Below are 12,508 nucleotides of genomic sequence, written 5' to 3'. Positions count from 1 at the left end.
AATCATTATATTATCAATACTAATAAATTATGTATTATCTTTGTATAATTACAGATGGAACTTTTAGTTGTGTTTTATTGTGCACTTTCAAATGAAATTTTGGTCAAAGAAATTGCTTTTGTTTCAGGAAACACAATTTATCTTTGGAGTTTTTACTGGCACTGCTCCAGGACAAAGCTACTTGTCCTAAATATATCAAATGGACCCAGAGAGAAAAAGGCATTTTTAAATTGGTAGATTCTAAAGCAGTATCCAGGTTGTGGGGGAAGCACAAAAATAAACCTGATATGAATTATGAGACCATGGGAAGAGCTCTCAGGTATGTGAAGTTTTTATAGTTTATTATGTTAAGAATATAATTTCCTAAATACTAAAAAAAATAGATAACTTCTAAAAAGTTAAAGAATTTTAAAAATGGTGAATTTTATTTATTGACGTGCTAAAACCACACTGATTATAGAATCAGTGTGCATTTAAATTGAAATCTTATTTCAATCTGGGAAAATGTTTGCCTTCCAAAAAAGATCTTCATGCAAACAACAGATATTTTATTTATAAAGGGATCAGGAAGTGTTAAATATTATCAGATATTATAAATTGACCACAGGCCAGACCTGTTTTGAGCCATTAAACTTAAATTCAGCACAAAATACAAATAGTGGTGATGTAAGAAGTTAAGTGGTGCATTTTCAAATGTAAACCTCAGGTATGATTTGTAATATCTTAGTTTCTCTGTGGTCTTATCAATTATTCTTCAAGATATACATGTATTTGAGAAAATTTTATTAAAATAGCAATGATGTGGTAACTTGATAACCTTAAACTAGAACTGTGTGTTTAATTACAGTTTTTTAACATACTTTTGCTTACTAATCCAATTTAAATTATTGACGAAATTTGAATTCTTTCTTTTTGTGCATCATTAAATTTTATATAGAAAACTGAATTAAGTTTACAGAATCAAATTTAAACTGGTAGGGACATTACAGGAAACTATGGAAGGGAAATAGTTTCTTGGGTTTGGTACTAGATTGGATTATTCCAGCAAGTTAACAGAAAGGTAGAGGAAGGAGGAAAAGTGAAGGCTAGAATAATCCATATACTTTATTAACAATTCCCTAATTAAAATTGCTTTTAGATTCAGTTGGTAATAAGGACTTTGCTCTCTGTGAGTAAATGTGTATTTTACATATAGTTAGAAAATAATGTTTTTAATTACACTACCTTATATAAAATAATTGCCCTTCATTTAGAAATTCTTTTCTCTCACTTGTTAGTTTCCAACTTTATACTTCACAATTATAAAATTTTTATTTTGGTGAATACTATTTTCATTTATATTTAATTGAATAAAATATTGATGGAATTGTCTGCTTTGAATAGGTACTATTACCAAAGGGGTATTCTGGCAAAAGTAGAAGGTCAGCGCTTGGTGTATCAGTTTAAGGAAATGCCAAAAGATCTTATTTATATAGATGATGAGGATCCGAGTTCCAGCATAGAATCTTCAGATCCATCACTGTCAGCAACAACCACTTCAAGCAGGAACCAAGCAGGCCGATCAAGAGTATCTTCAAGTCCAGAGATAAAAGGAGGAGCCACTACAGTTCTAAAACCAGGGAATTCTAAAGCTACTAAAACCAAAGATCCTGTGGAAGTTGCACAGCCATCAGAGGTTCTGAGGACAGTGCAGCCCACACAGTCTGCATATCCTACCCAGCTCTTCCGGACTGTTCATGTAGTGCAGCCAGTACACGCTGTCCCAGAAGGAGAAGCGGCCATAATTAGTTGTGTGCAAGATGAAACAATAAATTCTTCAGTTCAAAGTATTAGGTGAGAAAACTAAAATTTACCAATGTGTACTATTATGTGATGTTCCTGATCCAGAGCCATTATTTATTAAGTGGGTCTTAAAAATGATACAGATTTCAAGCTAGAATGTTTGGTCAACATATTGTATCAGACCTGATTGTATCAATGTTTCCTTTATTTTTACACTTTGATATTACTTGATATTATTCTATCAATTTAAGTCTAGTCCACTGTACCTTTTTATAACTGGATTAATTTATATGATAAGGAATCCACACATAAGAAAACCCAGAGAATGGTTTCAGATCTATTTTCAGAGTCAGAAGCTGCACAAATTCAACAAAAATGGACATATCATGAACTTTTGGAATCTATTGAGTTCCAAGATATAAACATTATTCCTTGGGAAATCCTATTATGGAACAGTTAGTTCCAAAGTTCCAACAGGTAGAAAGGCCAAGAATCTAAGGTCCTCTTTTTCAGGCTTGCAGAGTGGCAGAAGTTGGCTTAATCAAATCAAATTTGCTTCATAGTCTCAGGAAAGATATGAAACAACAGATTGACTAAGAAAACACTATCTGCTTCAGAGTGATCTTTTGCAGATATTTGGGGCTTGTCTTGGCTGATTTAGAATGGGGAAATTTTTCTGTTTCTACTGTCATGAATTTCCAGTACATAAATTATAATAAGATATAGGAGACCCTCAAAATCTAATAAAAAGTATTCTTTGATTACTTTTTTTAAATATACTTTATTGATTTTTTACAGAGAGGAAAGGAGAGGGATAGAGAGTTAGAAACATCGATGAAAGAGAAATATTGATCAGCTGCCTCCTGCACACCCCCTTCTGGGGATGTGCCCGCAACCAAGGTACATGCCCTTGACTGGAATCGAACCTGGGACCCTTCAGTTCACAGGCTGACGCTCTATCCACTGAGCCAAACCGGTGCAGGGGTCCTCAAACTTTTTAAACAGGGGGCCAGTTCACTGTCCCTCAGACCGTTGGAGGGCCAGACTATAGTTTAAAAAAAAACCTATGAACAAATTCCTATGTGCACTGCAGGCCTGGGACGAGTCGGCTGCTAAGCAGGACAGGCAGCGGCACCCGGTGGGCCAGATAAATGTCCTCGGCGGGCCGCAGTTTGAGGACGCCTCGTTAGGGCTTTGATTACTTTTATTAGTCAACTTCAGTCTTATATTCCAGAATATAAATGCTAGGTTTTTGTTCAATTGATCTTGAAGTAAGCAAACATTATCTAGGATCAAGATAGACTTAGGTGGTTCAATCTCTCTTATATGTTTTTTTTTAATATATTTTATTGATATTCCACAGAGAGGAAGGGAGAGGGATAGAGAGCTAGAAACATCGACGAGAGAGAAATATCGATCAGCCGCCTCCTGCACACTTCCCACTGGGGATGTGCCCGCAACCAAGGCACGTGCCCCTGACCGGAATCAAACCCGGGACCCCTCAGTCCGCAGGCTGACGCTCTATCCACTGAGCCAAACCGGTTTCGGCACTTTCTTTTATGTTTTATTTAAACCTTTAACATTGTGAAAATTGAATTCTTTTAAATCTTTAGTGGACTTGCAAGGAATAAAAAGATCACTTTTTTCATTTTAATTGGACAGGAATGATACATCTATAACTGGCATTAAAGAAGTAATTATTTAGCTCTCTTTTTCCTTTTAATGTTTTATTTTCCTCCAGATCCCTTTGGTTACATGTGATGACTGATTATATAATTGGAAGTATGTGGTTCCTTCCATTGGTTTCTAGGCCCTTTGTCATCATTGTATGTATTTGTATTGATAAGAAATATACAATGGCCACAGCTAATCACCGGGACCCCCTTCTTGGAGTGATTCATTGGGTTTTTTTAGCATTTGTAATCAAAGTTTCCTTTTGGATACTTTATTACTCTGAATGTCAGTTTCTCAATAAGACTCAGTACCAAACATGAGTCCATATTCTTACCTAGTATAACTTCTTTCTCTGTAATATTTATTCAAGAATTAATAGTTTGTCTTAGGATCTTTTAAATAGATTAGCCTCTAAAATTGTATAATGTGTAATGGAGCCCTCCAACTTTGTGAAATATTAGATGTGACATTGCATAATATTAATTAACTATTCTGAGTCTGTTTCCTCATCTACAAAATACATGTGGTAATGCTTAACCTTACAGTTGGTTATAACAACTAAAAGACACCTCCTAACATCTGAGTAAATACTCAACAAAAGCTAAATGTTACATAGTCATGCACCACATAACGACATTTCTGCCAATGATAGACCGCACATATGATGGTGGTCCCACCTATATATATAAAAGGCTAATATGCTAAGTGTCCCTCTGACCATCCGACTGGTCACTATGACATGCACTGACCACCAGGGGGCAGATGCTCAATGAAGGAGCTGCCATGATGTGCCGCACACTGGCCATTTACAAAGAAACAGCACTGCGGACCTGGCACCCATAAAGCAACACTCAGCTTCACCCAAGTGGGACATAGGCCCCAGTACCACCCTGGAGTGACAGCCCACCAAATCGCAGCGGACGCTGCTGAGACCCCATGGCGCAAAATGAGGCCCACAGCCCAGCCTGGAAACAGTCGTTGTGGGCACCGGGTAATGATGTCACGTAGCAACGACCGGTCTCCTCTCCCTAGCGACTAGCCTCCTTGGAGTTTCTTTAGCCCAGGAACACAACTTGCTTTATAGCCAAGTGCAAACATTTTACACTTTAACCAAATGTCTGTGAAGCATTTTCCTGAGCCTCATCTCATTTGAGTCTCACAGAAGTCCTGGAGTAGGTAGATAGGCGACTCGGTAGAATCCTATTTTCATTAGCCAGAAAACGGAGATTTAGAAGTTTAGAAACTTGATCCGACTGAAAAGAAGAAATTGGATAGGAATGATACATCTCTAACTGGCATTAAAGAAGTAATTATTTAGCTCTCTATTTCCTTTTAATGTTTTATTTTCCTCCAGATCCCAGTGGTTACATGGTAGACCTTGAAAATGACTTCAGGTTTTCTCATTGAGCAGAATATAGTCAAACACTGCTGCAGTTAAATATTTTACCCTTTATTCTCCCTGCATGATCTACAATAATAATCTGATTTGTGTTGATATTTACTGCTGTGTTGCTGACAATTACCTGAAAGAGAAGTTGGGGTGTTTCACTGGCCTGGAAAAAGTTTAGCTACATCAGAAAGCAGGTCTAATTAAGCAAGTTTATTCTGTATATAGTATAAAAGGCTAAGTTGACTCGCCCATGCACAATACATAAAAAGCTCTCGCTGGTGCCAATTGCAAGGACAGATTGTGTTTTAATCTGTCCTTGTCGATCGTGAATTTGGTTGACACTTCTATTATAGAGAAAGGGCGAATAGCGACATTAAAATACTTCTTCTAATTAATTTCCTTCCCGTGTGCATACGTCCGTGCACCAGGCCACTAGTAAGATTATAATAGAGCTGAATTTCCTGTAAGAAATGGAAGGATATGTGGTACAGGAGGAATTATTTTCTTCTGGTAGCGATATTTGAGGGATTTGGCAATATATTCCCATCTACTCGGAGCACCTCAATTTTGAGTGTAGATTATAGTCCAGGCAGACAGCCACTGACCTTTTACAGTACAGAGGAGCCTGTACCCACAATGCTACAACCCTCCCAAATCTAGCTTGATCATAATCAGAATATACTGCTGCAAGTTCTTTGTTGAGGACCTAATATCCTGTACAAGGACACAGGTCCACAGAACCTACCTTAACAAGTATTAAGTGTCACTGACACTTCAGAAAACGCTTTTTGTAGTAGTGTGGAGCCAGCCTGTACCTGTGCTTCAGAAATGTTTTCAGGTTGTAATGATGAACAGTATAGATAGGTTTTATTTTTTTCCATCAGTTCAATGTCAGAGAGAGCTTTTTGTACCAAATAGGGTCATGGAACCAAAAACAAATAGTCAAAGTCAAAATACTGAGTCATCAGTTCTACACTCTTTCCATGTTAAACAACCTCTTGTGTGCGGGTGTGTGTACCACAAATATTCTTAATCTGACCACAATAGCCAAAACCACGTTGCCATGATAATCCCCTATGTTCCTTTATCTCTTCATCTTGATTTCATATTCCTACTGATCCTCAGGCCACCCTTCACTCCCTCCTGATAGTCACTATTATAGTTATCTATGCCTTACCCAGCCAATTTCTCCTCAATATTTCCAGTCAATCCAGCCTACCTCTCTGTTCATGGAGTAGCATTGACAGTTTCAGTGCTCTATTTCTGACTCTGTTGGAAAGAAGTAGGGGAAGGGTTTGTGGGACATTATTTATACAGTCTCAGTTGTGTTCAGTAATGTCCTAGGTCTTCACATTATTTCACCACTCACTCACCCAGAGCAATTTCCAGTCCTGTAAGCTCCACTCATGGTAAGTGCCCCATACAGATGTACCATTTTATCTATGATGCCATATTTTCACTGTACCCTTCTATGTTCAGATACACAAATACTTACATTGTGTTCAGTTGCCTATAGTATTCAGTATAGTAATATGCAGTATATATGTTTGTAGCCTAGGAGGAATAGGCTATACCGAAAGCCCTAAGTATATAGTAGACTGCACCATCTAGATTTATGTCAGCAATTTTCAACCTTTTTCATCTCATGGCAAACATAAACTAATTACTAAAATTCTTCAGCACACCAAAAAATATATTTATGCTGATCTGACAAAAAAAAAAATAATTACTTGCCCTTTTTGCTCCAAAGTGACTTTAGAAAAAAACACACCAGCCCTAACCGGTTTGGCTCAGTGGATAGAGCATCGGCCTGCGGACTCAAGGGTCCCAGGTTCGATTCTGGTCAAGGGCATATACCTTGGTTGCGGGCACATATCCGGTGGGGAGTGTGCAGGAGCAGCTGATCGATGTTTCTCTCTCATCGATGTTTCTAACTCTCTATCCCTCTCCCTTCCTCTCTGTAAAAAATCAATAAAATATATTTTAAAAAAAACAAAACGCACACACACACACACACACACACACACACACACACACACCAGGTACTTGTACTGGTATATAAAGATATCTGGTACCAAGAATTAACAAATTGGACACAACCTTATTATGCAACGTGACCAGTAAGATGCAACTATAAACCGTTCAGCCTGGCTCAGTGGTTGAGTGTGGACCTACGAACCAGGAGGTCACGGGTCTACTCCTGGTCAGGGCACATGCGTGGATTGCAGGAGGCAGCCGATCAATGATTCTCTCTCATTGTTGATGTTTCTCTCTCTCCCTCTCTCTCTTCTCTGAAATCGTGTGTGTGTGTGTGTATTTAAAGATGCAACTCTATTATATGACATATATATTTATGGTTCAAGACAGGGCATTCACACCAGATATAGCTATTGTTGTGTTGGCTGTTGTCATTTTTTAAATTTGATAATCTAAGGGAAAGGAGGTCAGTGCCCCTGATTAAATAGCCAAGTATTGCATGTCTTAAAAACTCTTGTGGGCTCTGGCTGGGTAGCTTACCTGGTTAGAATGTTGTCCTGATATGCCAAGTTTGCAGGTTTGATCTCTGCTCAGGGCACATACAAGAAGCAAACAATGAATGTGTAAATAAGTGGAACAACAAATCGATGTTTCTTTCTCTCTTCTTTCCTCTCTCTAAAATCAATCAATAAATAAAAAAATTAAAAAGTTATTGTGGCACACCATAGCACATCAGTTGAAAATCATTGATTTATGTAAATGCAATCTATGATGTTCACATGACAACATTGACTAATGATGCATTTCTCAGAATGTATCCCTGTCAAGTTTGATGAATTTTAAAATACCAGTATCTATCCGCTGGTTACAAGAAGCTTAGATTTTCAAAAAGTAGTTAACTATAATATAACCTGTTTATTTTTATTTTTTATCTTTACTATTGAAATTATTACATATGTTCCCCTTTCTCCCCCATCGACCCCTTTTATCTTGCACCCACCCCCACCCCCACCTCTGCCTCAGGCCTTCACCACATTATTGTTTTTTTTTAATAATATAATTTCACCAGACACAACTGACAGCTTAATAATTAACAAAGAAAAATATTAGAAATTCTGTGGTTGAGAAAAGGTGCATAATATTTTATCCTTTAATCGCTGAATTTTTTATTAGTGAAAATTGTTTTAGAATTTGTCTAAATAAACCAATATATTTACATGGTAGATAAGTATATTTTCTGACAGATGGCAGTCAGGTATTTCAATAAAGGAACATTTTTTCCTAATTTGAACAAAGTCTAGTATTAGTCCTGATTAGCAATGGAAAATTCAAGTACATTATTACTTGTGCACACCCAAGAGAGGGAAGGAGGAAGGGAAGAGGTGTGTATTAAAATGTTGTAACTGTTCACAGCCATCCTATATAATAAAGAGGTAATATGCAAATTAACCCTCACGCCCTCACAAGATGGCTGCCTATGACCAGGCCAGCAGGGGGGTTAGTGAGGGATGACCAAACGACTGAACAAGCAGGCTGTGTGGGGCAACCAGGCCAGCAGCGGGGGGGGGGGGGGGGGGGGGCAGTTGGGGACAACCAGGCTGGCAGGGGGGCAGTTGGCAGTAAGAAGCGACCAGGCCGGTGCGGGGGGGACAGTTAGGGGCGACCAGGCCGGCAGGGGGGGCAGTTGGGGGTGACCAGGCTGGCAGGGGGGTGCAGTTGGAGACTACCAGGCCGGCAAGGGGGGGGGCAGTTGGGGGTGACTAGGCCAGTGGGGGTGGGCAGTTGGGGGCAACCAGGTCGGCAGGGGGGCAGTAAGGGGTGACCAGGCTGGCGTGGGAGGGAGCAGTTGGGGGCGACCTGGCCGGCATGCAGAGGCAGTGAGGGTGATCAGGCCGGTAGGGGTGAGCAGTTAGGAGTGACCAGGCAGGCAGGCAGGCAGGTGAGCGATTAGGAGCCAGCTGTCCAGGATTGTGAGAGGGATGTCCAACTGCTGGCAGTCGGACATCCCCTGAGGGTCCCGGATTGGAGAGGGTTCAGGCTGGGCTGAGGGGACCCCCACTGTGCTCGAATTTCATGCACTGGGCCTCTAGTAATAGATAAAATAGTAAATATTCATCTTTAGCTGAAGCTATTCAAGGACCTAGGAAATGACAGTGTGTTGAATGGTCAAGCACATAGGCTATGCATTCGGATGGCTTTTTATCTAACTGGTCACCTTAGACAAACTATTCAATCTCTGTGCATTAATTTTTCCATATGTAAAATGAGATAGTACTTACAGAGCTGCAAGGCTATACATATTTATAGACACAACTGGTATGCTTACTATATGCCAAGTACTATTTTATCAATATGTACATGTACATAAACTCTTAATATGGGAAACCTTAAAAAAGTGGTATCTAACTATAGGGTCAGGTACCATACACAGGCTCAGATTTCACACAAGCTATCCTGATTCAGGTGGACAGGAGGAGAAGGGAGGCACAGTGCATTTTGGAAAAGTTTCCTGGCTCCCAAAGTTATTCTATATCCTTCTAACTCATCCCTGCCTGCCCAACAATATTAGTACATCTAGCCTTGATTCTTCGCCACACCCTCCCCACCTATTAAATATTCATTACCCAACTTACATTCTCTTCTATCTCTGTTCTTCACAAGAGCTGCTAATATCCTGCTGTAGACTGATCCTGACCATGGTGACTTTGGTGGCAATCTGAACTTGGGAATCAGTCATCTTACCTGTGTGGGTGGGGTCTAAGTCACCCTGTGTCTTTCCACTTCCTTTGAACTTCTGAGTTGCACTGAGTCTTCTTTTCACCTTTCTACCTAGCACATTTGTTTTTTACTCCACAATTTCATTTCTCACATATGTGGCAGGCCACATGTCTATAATTTACTAAAATTTACCTGTAATAATCTGGCGATTGTTAACTATTTATTAAGCCTTGGGTTATTTAATTTTATCTAATGGTATGCCTGGGTATCTGCAGAGTCTGGCATGATGTTAGTTATGTTGTGATGAAAATATGGGATGTAGCATTTTTGTCAAAATGACTTGTCAATGTTTTAAATGATGTAGAATATGGTAATTTTCTCACTTTTATTCCTTAATCTCTATAGGACTATACAGGCTCCAACCCAAGTTCCAGTGGTGGTGTCTCCTGGGAATCAGCATTTGCATACAGTAACACTCCAGACAGTGCCAATCACAACAGTTATAGCCAGCACAGATCCATCATCAGGTGCTGGGTCTCAGAAATTTATTTTACAAGCCATTCCATCATCACAGCCCATGACAGTACTGAAAGAAAATGTTGTGTTACAGTCTCAGAAGCCAGGCTCTCCTCCTTCGATTGTCTTGAGTCCTGCCCATGTACAGCAGGTTCTTACTAGTAATGTCCAGTCCATTTGCAATGGAACCGTCAGCGTGGCTTCATCTCCATCCTTCAGTGCTACTACACCTGTGGTGACATTTTCTCCTCGCAGTTCACAGCTGGTTGCCCACCCACCTGGCACTGTAATCACTTCAGTTATCAAAGCTCAAGACACAAAAACTGTTACCCAGGAAGTAGAGAAAAAGGAGGTCGAAGATGATTCGAAAGAAGACACTGAGGAAACTGAGCAACAGCCACAGCCTTACGTGATGGTGGTTTCCAATTCCAATGAACTTACTTCTCAGGTAGCTATGAAACAAAATGAACTGATGGAACCCAACTCTTTTTAATTAAAATTCCAAAAGAATTATGGATGATTGTTTTTTAATTTAACATTTCAAATTGAATGCAAACTATCTGATTCTAAGACAAAATTATAAAGATGTTCCTTTTTGTAGTTTTTAAAAATAATAAGAGTTAGTCTTGACTTTGTTAGATGAGGGAGGAAAACCAAAGTGTTTCTCTTTGTTTGCCAAATGTTTCCGAATTCAGTTGTGAAGGAACAGGCATTTTATACTATGAAGACATTATTTTGAGATTTTTTTTTCCAGTTGCTATATCTTAAGCATTTTTAAAGTTGCTTTTAAAATTTTACAATGTCTGATCTTTTCTGATTCTGTTGTAAATACAGTACTTAAATAGAAGACAACAGGAAACTTATATAGGAACTATTTTCATTCCAGTTGTGTAAGTTAAGTCTTGACTCTTTCAACTGCAAGACACCTATCTTATGCTTTGTTAAAATTATGATTTCACTAGATTGACTTTTAGTTGGCTGCACAGTATATTGAACTATGAATGTAAAATATAACATTAAAATTGAAATATGCCCATGCTGATGACTGAACCTGTTTCAGAAGCAGGGTAGTATGAAAGCATCAATCTAAGAGTGGCTCTCCTAACCTTGGGCAAGTTTTGTAACCTTGGGCAAGCCACTGTTCTTTCTGGGCTTCAGTTCTCTCATGAAAGTAAGGAATACATTTGGATTAGACTAGATGATCTTCAATTTCCTTTATAGTTCTAAATTTATGATTCCAACTCCTATATTTTAGAATTATATCAATTAAAACATCAGCTTATTTCCTAATGTAAATATAGCAAAAATATTGCAGAAAAATAAATGGCCCTAGAAATTAAAATTCTATCTGTAAGATTGCTATGAACCTGAATTCTTCATTAACTCTTTGGGCCTCTGTGCACTGTGGCCCATTAGCAAACGTACATTGCTAAGTGCTGATACACTGCTGTTCTGAGAGAGTCAAGGCTCAGAAAACAATCAAGCCTTGGGTTAATCTGTTTGAATGGTCAGTTGCTATAAAAGCACAATTGCTTTCTATTTTGGATTTTTTTAAAAATGAGTAGGGGGGAATTGCATACAAAGATAATATATATATGTATATCCACGTTTCTGAAATAAATTTCAGATTACTTTTCAACTGTAAATAATGTACATTTAATTTCACAAGAAAAATTGTTTTCTGCCTATTTTCTAGTATAGGAAAGATAAATTTTTGTAGATGAAAAAATCATTTTCTTTAGAGGTCTAATGTTAATGTTTTCATATTACAGAGTAACTTTGTATTTAAACAAAAATTTAAATTTTGGAATCCTCTGAACATTTTTGTATCTACAATTGGTTTATTATTAAATAAATCATATAAAAATTCTCGTGTTTTCAAGCAAAAGTTTCTTTAGAACAAGTATACAGAAAATGTTGCTAGTATTTATAGTGTTAGTAAATGCTTATGTAACAAACTCCATTAGTCAGAATTGCAGAATGTCATCCTCTCATTTTTCCTTTCTTCCATGCCAAATGGCAGTTTCCAGACATCACACAATGGATTACAAAGCTCCAGAAATTAGAAAACAATAAAATGTTCTCAGCAATAATATTCAACATAATTTTAAAAACAAGTTTCCTAATTTCTAGTTAGAAATTAGATGTTAATTAACAAAACAGAATACAAGAAACAGAAAATATAGGAAAATTACAATTTCAATCCTATACCTCTATATCCAGAAGTTACTTTCACTTATGGATTTTCTCATGCCAGGTAATATTCTTCCAAAATATCATTTGAAAAGGAGCATTCTTATCTCTGAAGATGGAAAGACACTGAGAAGGATCTCAATGAACAAGCCTTTCTGAGTTTCCCCAGTTTACTACCCTTCGCTCATGCCCTTTTCTTCTTTTTCCCCACAATTTTCCACTCTTCATCAAACTTAGTATAAAAACACTCATGCTTGC

General features: G+C 38.1%; 1 protein-coding gene across 1 annotated transcript in view; it reads left to right on the top strand.

Annotated features, from left to right (window-relative positions):
• ELF1 (E74 like ETS transcription factor 1) overlaps window positions 1-11,927 on the top strand; it is a 57,012-nt gene extending 45,085 nt beyond the window's left edge. The window contains 4 exon segments of the mRNA XM_080658937.1: window positions 128-144; window positions 150-319; window positions 1,384-1,833; window positions 9,947-11,927. Of these exon segments, the coding sequence (XP_080515063.1) occupies window positions 128-144; window positions 150-319; window positions 1,384-1,833; window positions 9,947-10,550 (1,241 nt within the window). The 3' untranslated portion in view covers window positions 10,551-11,927.
• Window positions 11,928-12,508: the final 581 nt, after the last annotated feature.

The sequence above is a fragment of the Plecotus auritus genome, assembly GCF_963455305.1.
Source record: "Plecotus auritus genome assembly, chromosome: 3".
Classification (NCBI taxonomy): domain Eukaryota; kingdom Metazoa; phylum Chordata; class Mammalia; order Chiroptera; family Vespertilionidae; genus Plecotus; species Plecotus auritus.
Note: the sequence above shows the minus strand (reverse complement) of the source record. Positions and strands in the feature narration are given on the sequence as shown.